Source organism: Poromitra crassiceps (genome assembly GCF_964638095.1).
Source record: "Poromitra crassiceps genome assembly, chromosome: 17".
NCBI classification, from domain to species: domain Eukaryota; kingdom Metazoa; phylum Chordata; class Actinopteri; order Beryciformes; family Melamphaidae; genus Poromitra; species Poromitra crassiceps.
The window spans coordinates 27,503,856-27,523,876 of NC_139635.1; the positions used below are offsets into that span (position 1 = coordinate 27,503,856).

At 43.4% G+C, this 20,021-nt stretch overlaps 1 protein-coding gene across 1 annotated transcript in view; it reads left to right on the top strand.

The window, feature by feature from the left end:
* Positions 1-11,542, top strand: part of mfsd14a2 (major facilitator superfamily domain containing 14A2) — a 28,829-nt gene extending 17,287 nt beyond the window's left edge. The window contains exons 8-12 of the mRNA XM_083653461.1: positions 406-477; positions 2,635-2,747; positions 6,944-7,041; positions 7,681-7,838; positions 8,112-11,542. Coding sequence (XP_083509587.1) covers positions 406-477; positions 2,635-2,747; positions 6,944-7,041; positions 7,681-7,838; positions 8,112-8,324 — 654 coding nt within the window. The 3' untranslated portion in view covers positions 8,325-11,542. The remainder of the gene's footprint in view (positions 1-405; positions 478-2,634; positions 2,748-6,943; positions 7,042-7,680; positions 7,839-8,111) is intronic.
* The last annotated feature ends 8,479 nt before the right edge of the window (positions 11,543-20,021 follow it).

The window sequence follows — 20,021 nt, forward strand, 5'->3', positions numbered from 1 at the left end:
ACCACCACCACCCCTGTGCCAGAATTGCTTTATCGTATATCTGTCCTCATTCATTGTCATAAATGACCCCTACGCACTGGCTGCCCCACTCCTGCTGTAGCCTGTATAGACGGAGACAGAGGGGATCGCATTTGACCTGGAAACACCAGAGAAGAGAAGAGGAAAGGAAAGGAAAAAGAAAGAAGGTCTTTTGTTATTCCAAGGATGCAGTAGTAAATGGTGCGCGTTCACAAAAGACCCCAGACAAAGCTTCCTCTCTGCTGTGTTTTTTACTCCTGCAGGTTTTCATGCGTGTGAGAAAGGGGTGTGTCGTGTGCTTTGTGCTTTGTGCTGAGATATGCGCTTGTCTGTTGGTGAGTCGCCGTGTCCTAACTTGTGTTGTATGAATGCTTTTGTCGCCCTCAGGTCATACGCTTCTCATCAGCGACGGTGGCTGCCTTCATCGCCGTGGTGGGGATCCTCTCGATACTCGCTCAGGTATCGGAAAGGAAAAAATCATTCTCTTGCAGCAGACATGCATGCACACGCCCCTGGATTGAACTGTTCAGCCACTCATTTTATGAATATTGGATGGTTCCCTGCATATCAGAAATGAATGCTGCGTTCAAAAGTTAATTGAGGTATGACGTGACATAGAGGGTCTCATCTCAAATGTCTTTTCCCTCTGTCAGAACTCTTCCTCAAATCTACAAAATGAGGAAAATTTATCAACAAGGTAGCACAGATTAAGCTCCTTTGGTGTGCGGACCATTATTTTTTCACAGCACAGATTAAGCAGTCATATATACTTATTCCCGTGCTTTAGGCTACACTGTACAGTGATTTTGGAACTGCTAGAGGCATTGTTAGGCACAAAGCAAAACCCTCCTCCCTGTTGTAAAATCACCATAAAGCATGGCCTTGAGTGACTTTTGCTCACATAGAAAGGCAATAACACAGTAAACACCAATTGACAATACTGTATTATAGTTGTAATAAAAAAAATAAAAATGGTAATATAAAAAAAAGTCAATACAACTTTTAATCTTTAATCTGATATGTCACAAGGAACTGGCTTTGATATGTCTTCTGTTATTCAAAGTATTGAAATTGTAAACATCCAGTCAGAACAGGATGTTTGGGCGGGGTGTAACTGTTGAAATGGGCAGGTTTGCTTTGCACATAATCTTTAACTGTCAGAAATTCTGGATTCCCCAAAATGAATAAATTCCAGCCCCCAGGACACACTCTCGTAACGGACAAGCCCGTCATGCCACAACCGCTCTAGGGAAAGAAAACGGGGTCCTGCATCGTTTGGATAGTCCAAACTTAATATGAAGTGTGATGTGACTATTGTGTAACTAAAAAGTCCTCAACAACACCCTGGAAACCCAACATAAATATGTGCTTCGTCGCACTCGCTCGACACTTCTGTGTCTCGACAGATATGACGTCTTTAGCGACAGAAAAAAAGTGTCTCTCGTTGCCTACCTGGAGAATGTTATGTTGCCGACACCGTCACATTTTGTCGTGCACTCTGATTGGCTAGAGAGAGAGTTCCGTCAGTGTAGCAGTGTCTGACAGCCAGCCTGCCCAGGCCAGCAGCTTCCTCCCGGTGTGGGCGGAGTGGAGGTCTGGAAGAGAGGAGCGATTCTATGAAAAGAGGAGTGAGCCATTGTCTGTCAAGTGATACGGTCGGGGAGATACAGATACAAGAGTCTGTGGTTATGTTTTTGCATTTAGGACTTGGGCAAGATGTTTATACAGTGATTTGGACTCAGAGGAAGGCGAACAGCTGTTCCTCCTCGGAGTCAGTGAAGTCAGTGAGGGGAATAGACGCTGTTGCTGGGAGGAGGGGGCGGGAGGAGCCGACTCGCTGTTACCTTGGAGATGACTGTAACCTTACGCTCAAGTATAAATTGAAAAGGTCGTGCAACTCTTATTTCTGTTGAGCGACATTAACGTCAAGCGCACGACCATAAATCAGAATAAAAATTTTAATATAAAGCAGCATCTCGATATTTTGTGTTTGGGTTAGGATTAATCTCAGGTTTGGGGTTAGAAATGAAGTCATGTTAGGGTTGGGATTTAAAATGTAGTTACTAGTTAGTGCTACGAATTAGGATAAAAAAATCTGAGCATTGATCGGATGTTTTCTGGAAAGTAAAAATAATGAGATTCCATATAAAAATCTGAGAAAATAAATATTTACTTCTTTTACATGTATTTATTTGTTTGTTTGTTTATTTATTGATATTTCCAATAGATAAATTGATTTCATTCCGAATTGGCTAAGAAGGTGAATACGTCATTTTCACTTGTTTGTGACTAAACAAAATGAATTTGTCAATAACTACAATAAGGCAGCCGGCAGCGGTTTACTCAGCCCACAATTACTCAGTTGAGCAGGCGAGCTGCATGTGCGACTAGGGTCGCGTGCGAGGCACGCTAGAAAGGAGCATGTGATATTTATAGTACTTGTAATACTGGTTGAAGTTGAGATTGATAGCATTTGACTGACATTTGACATTTGCTGTTGTGGTAACAGTGCATTTTCACAGGTATTTTATAATGGCTGAGAACGAGCGAGGAGCAAATAGTCTGTTTGGTCATGTGTCTTTGGGGCTTGTTTGACTCGTGTGCTCTGCCTATCAGACGGTGGTGCTGGGGATGCTGATGCGCTCCATAGGGAATAAGAACACCATCCTGCTGGGTCTCGGCTTCCAGATCCTCCAGCTGGCCTGGTATGGCTTCGGCTCCCAGCCCTGGTCAGTAACACAGTTTTACCCTTCATTCACACTGCTTGGGAAATTGCCCCCTGCTGCTAGAAAGTAATGGAAAAATAATGAAAATGCATCATCTGGGCTTATTGAACATCGGAAATGAACAGCCACAGAGCAATTACCAGGTACTGAAAATGATAAATAAATTATTGCTATTTTAACTGGCATGGCTTGAGTTTAAATGACATCTCAATGCAATTTCACATTGAAATTCCATGCAATTGCCTGCTATTATTGTAGTGTGCTGACAACCCCACCAGGGGGAAGCAAATACCCCAAAAAACACTGTCAACAACCAGCCAGGTTCTAACCATTGTTCTAACACTGTTATCTTGATAATTGAGACTCTTCAAAAAGATTAATTTAGTTGTGTAAACTCAAATCTATTTTATTTGACTGGAGTAAAACATTTAATAATATCCCATGGTGAATTAAAATGTAAGTTAGGCTGTAATAATGAATAGCTGTTAATGTGAATAAAGATGAGATTCAGGGCCATTCAGACTTGGAACCTGGAAACACAAAAGTAATGCTGGCAAATATAAGCCACCCACAAACCTTAGTCACGGTATGAGTTTAATTTCTCCTGAAGTGAGCTGATGGCAGCTTCATCTGTTGCTGTTGTCGTTGTGGCCTGGGGGGGGGGGGGGCTGGACTAACGTAATGTCTATTGATTCTGAATGAGTACATTGTCTTGTTGGTGTTATCACTACTTTGATCAATATTCTAGAAATGTGGCTGAATAAAGGCCACATTTGCTCTCTGTAGTTCTGATATTAGGATTGAAATGATTTCCATGTAAAAAAAAACAAGTTTCTATCCCACTACATTTCACAAGCTCTAAAATGTTGCTTTCACCCAGTATCCCACTCTAAACAACTTAGGCTGGAGAGGGATTTGATTTGATTTGATTTGGCGCATCCAAAAATAAAACAAACCAACAATCCAAAAATCAGTGGGAAGTGTTGGGAGAGAAGGAAGCCCAGAGAGCTTATACGCCATGAGACTGTCAGACTGTTTTAACCTAGGGTTGTATAAGGGGCACATGGCTGTATCTCACACACTCCCACTCCTCTTCACACTACTCACTCATTTCACAACTTTCAATGGAACTTTCTTTTTGCTTTGCACTTGAAGCAAGCAGCAGCAGGCATGCTCAATAGAATTTATTCTTGGTAGTGCTAACGGGCTAGCAGTCAGTTTGACATCTGTGTGTGGATCCTACAGTCTGGAGGTTTAAAAGCCCAATCATTGTAGTATAAATTTGAAACATTGGATTATGGAAGTACATTTTCCACAGGTTTTTCACTTAGGATTTGATTGGTAGCCATTATGTTTTAACAGTGGTAGGCTTACTGTGAGCTATCAGATGGTTAAACAACTATGTTCCTATAGAACCTAGTTCCTCATTGTGCGGCTCGTGAGACACTGGCGGCTCTCGAAGCTTTAGTTGGCGGCTCTAAGAATTTGCAAAAATATATATATATATCCACCTTATTTTTGGCGGCCATTTTTGCCTCATCTGCTGATGGGTGCTTCTTCCGGTGTGATCCTCCCAGCCTTGTTGCTGACAGCTTGACACCCGTCTGGGCGAACGGAGCAAATCACTAATCAGGTCCAGCTTGGCAAAAATCTCGTCGATAAATATCCCTTTAAGAGCGCAGTGCATTCATGGGTAATCGCCTGCTGTGGCCAATATTAACCATTTCGAGTAACACTGTTTCCATACGGATCACCGGCGTTAGTTTGTTCTTTATAACGTGGCTATATTCATAACGTTTTCTATCTCGGATACGTTATTTCGAATCGCACATAGGTTACGCCAAACCCCACATAGGTTACGCCTCGAATCCCACATAAGTTACGCTAAAACGCACATACTTTACGCCTCGAATCCCACATAGGTTACGCTAAAACCACCACCGCAAAGCGTGTGGGTTTCAGGATGAAACAGACTCGAGCCACTAACGTCATCTTAAGAGCACAATATTCCTGGAATGCAAGTTTAACTAAACAGTTACATGTCCTCTGCATTCTACATAAAATTAAGATATTATGGGTTGTTTTATTTTGTATGTTACATACTTATTGACCAAGTTATGTTCAATTCAGCCAGGGTACAAGAGACTGAGTGTAGGCAGCCATCTTTTCAAATCAAGTAGAATACATTAGGAAATGGCAAGCTGCAGCAATAGTCACGTTAAACCGGACCTTGTACGCACAATTATTTTTTACAGTGGGGCATTCAAAAATAAGGTGGATACTGTATATATTTTTTTTACATTTGTTTTTTACATTTTTTCCCCCCTGCTCTCCCCAAAATTTCAATAAACCTTTATGGCATATTATTACAATACAACAATACTGGTGTTGACAGTAATAGAAGGTGCCAAATCATTCAAAACAATAAGCATTTTGCTTTTAGGAGTATTGTGCCAGCATGCAGCGCTGTTCCAAAACATGTCAACATGTGTCGTTGCCTGGGAAACACACATCCCATAATACAACTGTTTGCATCGCATCCCATAATAGTATGATGATACTTGGGATGTCATTGCGAACATAGATGTGAGACGGCCCCCACCGTTGCGGTCGGGGTACGTTTCGAAATCCCTCCAGGCCTGAAAGATTTTCTAGGGGAAACTTGTGTGTGTGAAACAAAAAAACACAAAAAAATGGTAGGCAGATGTGCTTGGTTGGGGTGGCTTTTGCGGTAAAAGTGGCTCTCCTATTGACTTTGTCCTGCCAGTGCGGCTCTCATCGAACAAATAGTGAGGATCACTGCTATAGAAGCTAACAATCAATCTGGTTTCAATTTTGTTGGTTGTTTTAAATTGATTTATTATTCCTGAGGTCTTGAGAAAAAAACATGAGATTTGTTTGTCAACACTCAAGGGGAAAAAAGACCTATTTTGATGGTCAGAGAAAGTGCACAAAAAGAGGCTTATTTACCATGCATACCTGCAAGTCAGCCTCTTCAAAAACCTATGTGAATAAATCCAACATCTGAATGGTCAAATAAGCTGTTTGTTGTATCCTTAACACATTCAGTGCCAGCGACGCCATATGGCGTCATTAGAAATTTACCGTAGAGTGCCAGCGACGCCAAATGGCGTCAATAACTCGATTTTTTTTTTTTGACGGGGGGGTGTCGATCTATGCCTCTTACATCGCCTCTTACAATATTCAGAGGTATTGAATGTGTCTAACCTATTTTACAGAACCCTTAGGTGGCGACAGCGCTCTCCAGATGAGAGAACGTGGAGTGAAACACACAGAAGAAGTCATTGGGGGGAAGGAAATCGCATCGCATCCGTCCGTATGCAGAGGCTTCATTGAAGCAACGTTTAGCTGTGCCCCTGCAGCAGCCAATCTGCTATCACAATTGAGCACCTCGGTGTGCGCTGCAACAGCCTCCGTGTCCGCTGCAACACATGATCAGCCGTGGATTTGTTATTATTCTCAACTCGAAGCATGGGAGCTGGTACACGCGGCTGTAAAAAAGCAGGATCTAGCGGACTTTTTCAGTGCTGAGCACAGGCAGGGAAAACAGCAGAGCAGAGAGACACTCCTCCCACAACGGGGGGGGGGAGGAGGAGGGGGGGAGGTGGGCACGCAGAGCCAAGTACACAACACAGACCCAGACAGCAGGACAGGGTTGGCAAACGCAAGCCAGAATATCCGATGCCCACCAGCAGCAAAAGATCAGCAAGAAGCTGCAACCAGCAGCGCATGCAGGCGCCAGCGCTGCTGGTTTCAGCTAAAAATATTATTCTTCCAAACAAAATTCCCTTGCCTTCACTGTTTTATTGAAGGAAATTATTTTTGAGGTGTGACTACATCAGAAAATTAGCTTCAGAGTCAGTGATGTGCTTGAAATGTTTAATTTCACAAAAGGCTCATTATCTCAGCTCGTAGAAAAAAAGCTCTGTTTTTCGTTCAATCAAGCTATCTTCTCCGGCTCATAACTAAAGAACGGAAAATGGGATCAATAAACTTTTTTTTGCAGGTGATAGAAGAGAGTCTCATCGTTATTTGTGCGTGTTCAGTGTTTACATAGTAATTATTAAAGAAATGATATGACTGTTTTAAAATGCATTGCGGCCTATGTGGCACAGCAAGCAACCTTTTGCCCAAGGGCCGTGGCACTGAAAGTGTTAACAAGCATGTGTTCTCTGCAGGATGATGTGGGCGGCTGGAGCTGTAGCAGCCATGTCCAGCATCACTTTCCCAGCCATTGGTGCCATCGTGTCCCGCAACGCCGACCCTGACCAACAGGGTGAGTTTCTCAACCAATCACTATCATACCAGTCCGCAACAATGCATTCTTCCTGTTGAGATACAAGTTCTTAACATCACTTTATAGCCTTCTTGAATGCTCAGTGTGTATACATCTAGATTGTGTGTCTGTGTAACAACAACTTTGTTTAGTTCTGGCAAGATTTGATAATTTCCATTAAGACCATACATTTTCTCAATATAATGAAAGTATAATTGTTAAAACGGTGCATCTACCATTTTGTTTGTGTAATCGATGATGGATGCAGTGCTCTGAGTCAAACCCCTCTGTCCATTATCAGACACGAAGCCAAGCCCAGTCACTCTTAATGCATAATAGTTATTGTTTTGGCCTTTTTGCATCGCTTCCACTTTCTCCCACAACTGCTTGTTGACCTGCTGGGCACCTGGTCTAGAGCATTGTCCACTGATACAACGAGGCTTAGGAGCTGGGAAACACAAGTAACCATATCTGCAAATTACTTATGCACCAATGGCGTTAGTTAGATCCACCTGTCAGAATTCATCAAGCAGAGATCCAGTTGACTTTGCACTCTGAAATGTCAATTAACCGCTGAAACGTGGCATCTATCGGACATCTTCCTGACTGTGTTGTGTTTGTATGCGTGTCGTCCGCTAGGTGTGGCCCAGGGGATGATCACAGGGATTCGAGGCTTGTGTAACGGTTTGGGCCCGGCGCTGTACGGCTTCGTCTTCTACTTGTTCCATGTGGAGCTGTCCGACGCGGAAGGCTCTGAGAAAGGTGCCAAACTCAACATGGCCAACCCCACTGACGAGGTGAGTTGTTTGCACACTACAAAAGACATGGTAAATGCATGTAATGTACTTGGATAAAATAATAGTGTCTGTTTTGAATTTAGACAATATTACTAGGGTGGGTTAAAAAAAGCCTTGTGCGCTCCGTCATCTCAGGAGACTGGTATATGTGAACATCTCTGTGAATTATTGGCCCGTAATTTTGAAATAACTTGCTTGTGCTTGAAATCTATCATTACAAAAAAAGTGGCAACCCTGATCCTCAATCTGTCCTCTCTCCTCCCTCGTCCCCAGAGTGCCATCATCCCAGGACCCCCCTTCCTGTTCGGAGCGTGCTCAGTGCTGCTGTCCCTGCTGGTGGCCCTGTTCATCCCGGAGCACACGGGGCCCGGTGTGAGGCCCGGCGCCTACAAGAAGCACAGCAACGGGGCCCAGAGTCACTCCCACAGCCCGCAGGGCAGCGGGGCCGAGGGCAAGGAGCCGCTACTGGAGGACAGCAGTGTATAACCCCAGCTAAGGGGGGAGGACACACTCGCTCCGCTCCACCCCACCACCACCACCACCACTCCCCCCACACTAATGGACAGACGCACACCTTTTACCACATGTACACACTCGCACCTCAGGCACATGAGGTCCGAGTGCCAGGAAGAGGTGTTTGTGTTTGTGTGTGTGTGCGTGCGTGTGTGTGTGTGTGTGTGTCCACAGCACAAAAGTGGGCAGTCCCTCCTTAGCAGCCCTTTTGTCTTTCTTTTATAAGCAGGGTAACGCGAGGACCTTCTAAGGACTCTGTAGGCAGAGAGTGTGTGGAGTATTTTGGGGGGCTGCTGTGGAGAGGTATGCGCGTGTTTTGGGGAGTGACTTGCCTGAGCTGGACTCTAACCCTTGGTTTCTGTAAAGCAGGGTGGAGCGTATAGCAGCTTACCCCCCTGTGCAAGACAAAAACAAAAACCTGCAAGCACACACAAAGTGATTTGGTTGAGAGTGGGCATATCTTAATTGTTACTAAATCCCTGTGTGGTTCTTCTTATTCCTCTGTAGGCCGTTCAGTGGCACCTTTTGCCCAACGAGAGTGTAACAAACGGTTAGTTGATGACTTGTCTAATGGTCATTCACGAGCTAACTTCTGTTCTGATGCTTTTCATTTAAGCATTCAAGAAGGGAACGCAGGTCTTCATCTGGACGTACAACAGGGGAGAACAGCGACTGTAAACCCAAAAGAGCCTCTGCAAACCAGACTTGGAGAGGCGCTCCTTAAGCTAGTTTGGGATGGGTCAGCCAGTGCAGATATAAAAACAAACTTTTTTTTTTTTACAGAGGGACTCTGGGCAACTTGAGAGATTCTAAAGACCACACTTTTGTTGAATACGGTATCACACTTCCCAGGCAGAAAAGTGTGCGGGAGAGACCACTTTATTTGCCGCGACCGTTTTCAATGTTTACTTGCCATTCTGTAGATTAGCAGTACGGTTTGGGTTGTGTTATTTTCCTCTGTTCAGGCTGAAGGCTAGTTGTGCTTCACGTTTTTATTCAGAAAACAAATGTTGCCTTCAAGTGACTTTATATATATATATATATATAAATATATATATATTGAAATTACGCAACCTGTATGAAGACCGAGGTCTGAGAAGGCTCTGTAATCTTCTGCTATCGCTCCCATCGGAGCCGAGATATACATTTTATCCCTGACACCCCCCCTCCCCCCAACTCATGCCCTTCCTGGTCTTCTTTCTTTTGTTTCTGAAATTTATCACCACCAGGGTTGAAACAAAAGCTGTCTGAACCATAGTTTCCTTTTAAAGCCTCTCAAACACTTGGAGCTATAGTTTTGCTATCAACGTGTCAGTGTTGGCACTGACTGTGTTAATAAGATGTCTTTGGAATAATATCAGTAGGTTAAATATAGAATATCACTTGTGCTGCTGCAATAGAAAATTTAAAAGGTTTAAATGTGATGTGTGATGGAGGACCTAAACTGGTATTTGGACTATAAAACGGTTGCAAAGAATCCCTTGACATTCACGCTCCCGTAGAACTGCTTATTAATGGGCACTTGGGTATTTCTTATAACCTGACGCTGCCAGATGGTTTGTTTTCACGTTGCCATCTGGGTGCGAGTCGCTCGGGTAAGTGTTTCAAAAGCAGGCACTTTCAAAAAATACCTGGCAGGTGATTGGATGAACCATCGGGTCTATCACGGGCTCACTCTCGATGGCTAGGATGCTGATTGGTGCGAACCACTGGTGGTTCAGATTCAAACCAATAGATTGGAGCGTGGCAAGAAAGATGGAGTTGTGAATCAGCTGCCTCGCAAGGTTATATTCCTGAAACAATGTCTAACAAAGATGGCAGCGAATATTTCAGATACTGAGTTAGCAACTGCTACATTTTTGCTGGTGTAATTTTGAACTTTTTTTTTTTAATGCCTCAAGTGCATTGAAATAACCAAATCACAACTTGATGTGGATTAGCTAACAATGGGGTCTCAAGTTTAACATCGATCTGAACTGAAATATACTTTTCACTCATATTTTATGTGCCATTTTTTTTCTTTTTTGTACTTTTGTGTGTGCGTGTGCTTGAGTGATTTGGATTTTATTTTTTTTCTCGTTTTCTCTTGTCTTAATTTCTTTGGCTGAAGATGTAAGTTCAAATGCTATTTTTCTTATAGCTTTTTAAAACTTGATCCAGTCATTATTTTTTAGGAATCTTTTCAACATTGTGGCTAGATGGTGAATTATTGAATGTCCATTCTTGTCTCTTTTCGGTCTCCGTCTTTATTTAACAAGCATTTCACCTTGGTTAATTACATTTGATAAGCTTTGTTTCACGTGTATCAACAGAGGACATGACAAAAATCATGGAACGTTCAAGCTAAGCTGTACATGTTGATATGCAGTATATACCAAACAAACCCACTATACTATACCCTAAAATCTTTTGACTATGCCTGCCATAGCATTTTATCATTTCAGAGGTTGGTAGACAAGAGGCCATCATTACTGATTTCTTCTTGTCTTTATTTTATTTATTTAGCGTATTGGACCAACACCCATTAATTCAGATCCTACATAAATTGGTAAGATTCTGCACCAGCCCCATGTGCACTCATACAGCTCCCAAGCAAATGACTGTAAATGTACAAAATCACCTGTACGTACAGCAAATGTATATATGGATTGCTCACGGAGATGGCCACTTATTGGTCTATTTGGTTGTATGGTGCAAATATATATTTCTCAAGACTTACCTGCTAGCCACTCCTGTTTATAGTACAATGTGGTTTGTGGCCTGAGCCCCTCTCTGTGTGCCTAAAATTAGCCAAGAAATGAATATGGCAACATGAGTAAATGGTGGATATTATGTAAATATGGGAAACTAATGACAAACTATTTATTAAAGGTTTATTGTACAATGAGATGGTTGACTTTGCTTTTGTGGGTTCGGGGGTGGGAACCTTATGTTTCTAACATGCATTTTTCATTTTGTGTCAAGATATTATCGTAATGGTAATGTTGGAGTTTAATGTTTATAAATGGTGATCCTAGATTTAATGGCTACTAAATCCTACTGGGTCACCTTCTGAACAAATAGTACCCCAGTTGGTTTTATTGTTTATTCATAATAGTTCATATGAGTTAACCATAGAGTTCATTTGCAAAAAAAAACAGGTAAATGCCATTCTTAAAATGAATAAACACCACCTGTTTGATGCTACCTGGAGTGCACATAATTCTTACAATATAAATACATCAATATATAATAAAATGATAAAAAAGACAAATGGAGTTAATGCTTTCCTTCACCCATATCCTCAACTATTCCTCCATGCACGGCTCTCAGCTCATTTCCTTCCTATGGTCTGTGTATTTCTTTATTAAAGCCACATGGAGGCAGTAGTCTGGCAAAAATTCTTAACAAGACCATCACCTTGGCTTCTCCGGCCCATGAACAAGTGCTTACCACAGATGTATGCTCCTTTTACTCAAATTAATTTGGAATCGGATTCAAACTTATTTTTTAACCATTTGTGGAATTTTTGTTTGAAAGCTTACTTTATTTAGAAAGTGCATTCTTCACATACCTGTGTAGGCAGAACAGGAGCCACTATTGAATCTACAGTAGGGTCAGTTGTCACAATACAAAACAATTAAAATCTTTTTAACTGTAATAATAGCTAAATACAGATGCATTTCATTGATTAGGAGGTCATCCTCTGATATATTTTCATCATCTGAATGGTAAATCATTTCTGCAAAGTTTCCAGTTTCTTAATTAAATCAACAGCATAATGCAGATGAGGATAGGTTGTAGAATACATTTTAAGCTTGATGTTGACTTTGTAACTAATTTTTATATCATTGACCGGACAGGAGGCAGAACTTTGTAAAATACCATTTTCATAAATCGAAGCACATAACTTTGCATTGTCTGCTGGAATATGATGATGTAGGCGAAAGTCTCCCAAGTGGAGCAGCAGATGTTATGTGGTCTTAACCAGGGATGGAAGAGATAGCGATAAGACTCTTAGCCTCAATCCATGCCCATTGTTTCTTAATGAGCCAATGGCGCTGCATTCTGCCATATGGGTTTGGTTATGATGGACTTATCAGCACAATAGGGTACCTTATTAAGTACCAGATAATCACCTACAACATGCAAAGGAATCCGTTTATCCTGCCGCATAAACACTGAAAAAAGATGGCCATCTGGGCAGAGGGGATAAAGCACTGCGGTATTACATATTTAAAGCATGATTTTATTCTCCTCTATAAGATTAACACGTGGTTGACAAATATACATGGTAACGCCTTAGAACACAGCCCGCAAACTACCCTGTAAGTACAGGGTAACAAGATCTACTTACAAGTACAGGGTACAAGATCTGTACTTACAGGGTAAGTACGGGGGTACAATATGTCAATTTACCCTGTAAGTGCAGGGTATCAAATCTGTAGCCTACTTACAGGGTAAGTACAGGGGTACAAGGTGTGACTTTACCACACCTCTGTAGTTACACTGTAGTTACTATGTAACTACGAGATAATTACCATTGTTTTAGAATACAGCCCGCGCCCCTGTAGTTACTATGTAACTACAAGGGAATTAAATTCACATCTTGTACCCCATACTTACCCTGTAAGTCACATCTTGTACCATGTAGTACAGATGTGATGTGACACCCTGTACTTACCCTGTAAGTACAGATTTTGTACCCCGTACTTACCTTGTAAGTACAGATTTTGTACCCTGTACTTACCCTGCAAGTAGACCGGGCTGTATTCTAAAGCATATACTACCAGTCAAAGGTAGTCAAAGTCAAAGTCATTTCTTTTGTCAGTGCATAATTCCATGTGAAAAATAGTAAAAAAAGAAAAAGAAAAAAGAAAAGTGTGTCAAAATGTTTGACTGGTAAGGTGTGTGTAACCTTTTTTCCTTTGAAAATGCTCAATGGCATGAGAAAGAAGGGAATGCTTCAACTCATAGTCTCCACTGCTCTCAACACATCAGCAAACAGCAGTTTCCAGCCTTCAGGGAATTAGGGGCACACACACAGGCCTGTTGGGATTAGGCTAACTGCTCTCTGACAGGGAGGGGACTGGGCGTGTTTTAACAAGAGCAACGTTACCGAGTGCTGCAGAGAAGATGGCTGCTCAGTCAGCTCACTTCCAAGGTGGAGGTGTGAGGTGAGGGCAGTGGGGAGAGCAGCGAGCGGTTCCCCCGTCGTTTATTTGCCTGCGCTCGTGTGTCGGGGATGAAAAGGGCCGCGTGACCCTCCGGGGAACAGGAATGTATTGTGATGCAGAGTCGCTGTCATAGCACATTTACCTTTCAGGCTCCTATTGGGTGCACGAGACTGGAAGAATGCTTACATGCTTGAAAACCTGACCACCTGGAGTTGGCCAAAGGCCACACACACACACACACACACCACAGCCCCCATTAGTATAAATGTGAGTGTCCATTAACCTCAGAGAACCACTGCATCCATCTTGTCTTGGCGTACAGTGGAAACGGCAGCAGGAAGGAATCTTTCTTCCGAGCGATACACCTCGAGCCCGACAGGCCTTCGAGAGGAGGGGAAGTCAGCTGAGTGGCGGATGTCACACTCGGCCCTGACACATGGCATCTTCACTTCCTGCTACGGCGGCGCGGAGCGCACTGGCGTCTAGGAAGAGCCCGGGCATGAATCATGTGTGAACCTCATTGTTCTTCCAGTCAAACAGGTCTGTGTGAACAGGGGGGCTCATCACTAACCTCTGCCACAACGCCCTGCTTTCCCATGTTCTATATGCAGAGCGTCCATGTTTCTTCACATGACTTCCAGGCACATGTAGTTGACCATTAACCTGAGGATGGGTGTGGGCCTCTGGCCACTCGCTGTTTGACACGGGGGGCCCCAGACCGCTTGGACACAAGGCTGTGACTTTTTGTCCCAACAGTGCAGCTCGTACAAATCGTTCAGATCAACATGTCAACCGCCCTCTTCTTTCTACCTCCCATATCTCACCGTTTTGTACTATATGCTACTATGGAATGCTAAAAATAACCACAACATATCCTATTCCTAACAACAGAGTGAGGCCACTGCTACAGCCTTATCACTCTGAACCCTGACCCTGTTGTTTTAGTCATGCTCAAACAGGGTGCTACCTACATACAGGACCTATATGTAGGAATGAGGTAGAGCTTACACAGCCGTGTGTATGGTTACTATTATGCAGCAGACTCCCAAAGTGTGCCAGAAAGTGTAGCTCGGGGCTCCTATGTGAGAACAGTTTAATCCCTTCCTGCTGCGAGTTGATCCTTTCAAGTTGATTTATGTCATTATTGACATAAATCTGTTGTTACCTTATATACCCCTGAGACAGGCGTATCGCATCACATCGCATTACATCGCATGTAAGATAACACACTGTGAGTGACAGTTTAGAATCTTTTCTCTCCTATCAGCCTGCAGTGGGTCTTTATTGGTCTATTTGAAATGGACAAGCAGATACAGTAATTCCCTGTTCCATTTGCACTGGGAACTGGGTATTTCCCAGGTCAACAGATTGAAACGCCCCCTGTGATGTCACCTGAACTCAGAATTCCTACTCCAAAACTCAGGGGAACCTCACCAACCCCGACCTCAAAATCCAAGATGGCAGCTATTGCATCAACAAGTGAAAGCTGTAGTAATACACTGTTTATTACTAGCACTTCTGTCTTATTAAATCAGTCGTACACACAGTACTGTCTAACTTCTATGTGTGGACATGTTACGACGGTGTTTGTATGCGCAAAATTGTTATGATCTGGTATTGCTAACAATGGTTGTGGCTGTTTTACTGGAGCGCAGTCAACCCGGGTGTGATGTCATGCAACTGGGAGAGTCCTAGTTCCCAGTGCAAATGGAATGCGGCATAACACTATCAGTGACACTGCCTAGAGACTCTCACTGGTTGACCCCACCGCCCCCCCCCCCCCACACACACACACACACACACACACACACACAGAGCTGAAGCAGACTAGGCCCTGTGGTGATGTCGTGTATATAATGGGATTGCAGTGCTGACCTGACCCCAACAAAGGCCTCTGGAAGCAGGTCAGAGCCGTCAGGATTACCAGCCAGAGCTCAGCAAACAGACCCCTTGACTGCACAGCAACAGGCCCCACTGTCAGCACACAGATCATGTGTTTATGAGTCATTTGTTTTTTTCATGCTTACATCAATAACACATCAATAGCGCTGCTGAGTGCTGAGTCAGAATGACTCTAATCTGGTCAAGAAGAGTTCAGTGAGCGCAGAGAAAACAGGTTTTAAACAGGTTAGGGTTTGGGTTCATTTTTTTTCTGACCCCCCCCCCCCATTTTCTCCACAATTGTACTTGGCCAATTTCCCCCTGCTGCCCCGGTCGCTGCTCCACCCTCTACCTATCTGGGGAGAGCCGTAGACTAGCACCATGCTTCCTCCGACACATGCGCAGTTGCCAGCCACTTCTTTTCACTTGACAGCGGGGAGCTTCACCGACACGTGGGAGGATCATGCTATTCCCATCAGTTCCCTTTCGCCCCGAACAGGTGCCCCGACCGACCAGAGGAGGTGGTTGTGGTCACTGCTAGTGCAGTGACCACAACACATACCCCGAATCTGGCTTCCCACCCGCAGACAGCCAATCGTGCCTGTATGGACGCCCGACCAAGCCGGAGGTAACACGGGGGCATGAACCTGCGACCCTCGTGTTGGTAGGCATGGAGTCTACTGCTCGTCTGCTACACTACCCGGACGCCAGGGTTTGGGTTAAGGTTAACCGTACTTTTAACTGACTTTTAATGCAAAGAACTGTGTAAAGAAATGGGACACTGTCATACCATCATGCTTCAAAGAAACAAAAAGAAGACTGATTTTTAAAGGAGAATTCCACTGAAAATTGTTAATTTCAGTCATTACATTACATTACATTACATTACATTACATTACGTCATTTGGCAGACGCTTTTATCCAAAGCGACTTACAGTAACACACTTTTTGTCAGCAATAGAGCAATCAACTATGGAGCACAGTCTATGACAACTACAAATCCTGAAGGAACAGTGGTACGAGTTTTAGTTTAGGTTTTTTTTTTTTTTTTTTTTTTTTTTTTAATAAAGAGAGAGAAAGAAGAGAGAGAAAGAAGTTAGATCAAGAAGGGCCCAGGTGGAGCCTGAAAAGGTGAGTCTTTAGTCTTTTCCGAAAGATCGGCAGTGATTCAGCAGTCCTGACCGAAGGTGGCAGCTCGTTCCACCATTGGGGTGCCAGGGAGGAGAAGAGTCGAGATCGGGATGAGCGACTTTTGAGCGCCCGTAGCGAAGGAGGAGCGAGGCGCCCTGCACTGGTAGAGGAGCGAAGGGAGCGGTGAGAGGTTTGGAACCTGACCATAGATTGCAGGTACAGGGGAGCTGACTGGTGTACTGCCCTGTAGGCCAGTACCAGTGTCTTGAATTTGATGCGAGCTGAGATGGGAAGCCAGTGGAGGTCCCGGAAGAGGGGAGTGACATGAGAGCATTTGGGTTGGTTGAATACCAGACGGGCTGCAGCGTTCTGAATGAGCTGAAGCGGTCGGATGTCGGTGGCAGGTAGGCCAGCCAGGAGCACGTTGCAGTAGTCCAGGCGAGGGACGATAACAGTCATTTTCAAGTTCGCATTCTAAGCACTCGAGATAAAGAAAGATCCACAACATCTTCAAACTGCACTGACAGAATTTCTTTAGCGATACTCACTTTCCCAGACCCATATTCAACATCTAGATTGAAGTATGAAAAAAGGAGACGTTTTATTGGGAACATGACTGTCCAAACAATAGAATTCTGTCATACGATTGCATTTCCCCAGACCTTAGTAGAACAAAGAACTCTTCTTCACTTGCAGCAATTAGATTTCTTTTTATTGGGAACGTTTCGGTACAGAAACCTTCATCAGGTTATTTAAAAACAAAATAACCTGATGAAGGTCTGTGTACTGAAACCCCGAGCTATAATAGAAGAGTTGCGACGTCTCCATTCAATCCAATGTACCATTTTTTTTACCTCACAAAAGTCCCCGGAAGTAAGGTTCTGGATTAAGCAGCGCTGTCGAGTTGCAGCAAAATTGACCATTTGTGATGTACTTTGAAAGGGTCAGACGTGTAAAGAATAAAATTGTATATTATCAGCTTTATTTTATACATTTCAAAAATAGCCCGAGCCCCCTTCCTGGCTGTTCATTGGCTAATGAGTCACACATTTTGGACCTCCGCTGGCGCCACTCTCTTACTAGATTGCTCTGCTGAAACCTTAGCCGCACCCGTCGATCTACAGGTGCCAATATTTAAGGGCATTTGCAAAAAAAACAACAAAAGAAAGAGTAAAAAAACAATTAATTGTCAGTTAATAACAATAATAGATTTCCATAAATTCCCCTTAGAGGAAATGTGTTTCTTTTAGCATAACATCAAACCGACAGTCAATTCAGTGGAATTCCCTTTGAGATGGGGAAATTATAGCAAGGTGGCAAGGTAGTACTGCCATAGTTGACATGTTGTAAAGTGTTACAACCCAGCTCAAGGAAGTAAGAAATGGGGACGCCAAAATAAAAGTTAAAACAATAATTTATTAATAATTACAACTAAGGGAAAATAACTAGAAAACACAAGTGAAAAGAACAGAACAACACAGGTGCATCGGTGAGGAGGGCGCAAAACTGAATGGTCTGAAGGTCTTCTTAAGCCCAATGAGCCCACTGAGCCCAGGTGCACCCAATCAGCCTTAACGAGCCCAACACCAGGCAAGTCAAGATGTTCATTCTGACAGGCTAAACATGTTTATTGGGCTGGTAGATTATGAATGTGTGTGACTTCATCCAGCCAGACACTCAACAGGCTGTAATCTTATGACACCTCACACCGACGGACTGCCCACTCAATAATATGGGATTATAGTGAGGACACATGCATTCACTGCAGTGCATTTCAGCTCTGCTGCCTTCCATAATGCCAGATGTTCCTTGAGTGCTGGTCAAATCGCCTCAGTAGCTTATTACCATCGCCCCACCGGGTAACCTCTCTGCCTTTTGGTTCTCTGTGAGTGACACTTGTTGAAATGTGAGATTACAAACCGCAGCGAGCGTTGACCCTTGACCCAATTGCTTCGGTTTCACTGTCTCAGGTAGAGATGATGGTGATTAGTGGTCTGTCACACGATCAGATGGTTTCGATCAAAATCTACTCAAGGGGTCAATTCAAGGCAGCGAGTTCATAGAGAGACCACAATACACAATAATGCATACACATTGTTACGGCGCGGCTTTGAAAGTGTTTATCTGATCTATTATTATCATATTCATTTGGCATCATCGTCAACGTAGACCGAAATGTACATTGGTTTGGGCAGGAGTTAGCATTGATGACCATAGCTTAGCATGAAGACTTTTGGCCTTACCTGAACGTAGTTCTGCCCGTAGCTTCCTCTGTGTTGACTTGACCCCCACCTCTCTTAGTATCGGATCACGGACCACTTGGCTCTCCGCCAGCTTCATCTGAGCTGCTCGGTGTATCCAAACGGTGGTTCTATTGGGCTGGTTCCCAATGCGCCGGAAGGGCCCTTCAGAATCAGAATCAGAATCAGAAAGACTTTAATGATCCCCGGGGGGAAATTGGGACAGGTTACAGCAGCTCGCATTCAGAACACACATAGCATAAAATAAAACAGTAGTAAAATGCAATAAAGTAAGCAAAAATAAAGACATTGATAAGGTCCAGAGACATACACAGGTACAAACATACTGTAAACACTTGGGTTACATTCAAAGACTCATCAGTTCATTCATGGTTTGCAATATCTCCCCAGAGTCCACATGGCAAACGTTCCCTTCGCCATGGGCTCGCTCAGAGCTCACGGCTCCACTGTCCTCAATCCACTCTCTTGTGTCTCACGGTAAGGGCCGCCCTCTGTTAGGTCAAACCAATCAACAGCCCAAACCCCCTGACGCGCGAAACCTTAGCCAATCATACAAAATGGTGACTATGATTGACAGCCAAACCAAACAATGATTGCGTCTAAATGATGTGGCAAACTGATCGTCACAACATATAAACAAGATATAAAATAGATAAACAAAAAACAAACAAACAAAAAACAAAAACATGGATAGGTCACAACATCATACTATCCAATTCTTTCCAGTCCAGAGAAAAGTGTGCGTGCATTTACTGTTTTACATTTACTGTTCACAAATTTGCCAGCTTCCTCATGTGCCAGCAGACATATCTTAAAAACTATACAATTCACAGTGAATTGATGATAAATATGTGAGCTAAATGGTATATTTCTGGTCAGCGGACTGATCTAATATTGCCTCTGAGGAGGAGATTGGTACAGTGATACATTAACCGTCCTATATTGCAGTCATGAGTGTTTTTCAGACACACAGCCGCCCCGGGAATCCCGTAAGCAAGGCTTATTTAGTATTCCAGTAAAATAGAGGTCTATTTGAGTTAAATTAGCAACAGGACATGTTGTTCATCCACCACTAAACATGCTGCTGCTTTTGATGGAGGATGTAAACAGGTAGTGAATTAGCGGTGGTAAACGGAGATGGCACCGTGGGCTCGGTTCCAGTGCACGAACATGCCAGGAAGAACAATCTCCGACATTTTCTTCTGCCTTTGAACGCTCTGTGTTTGAACACATTTCGTGAT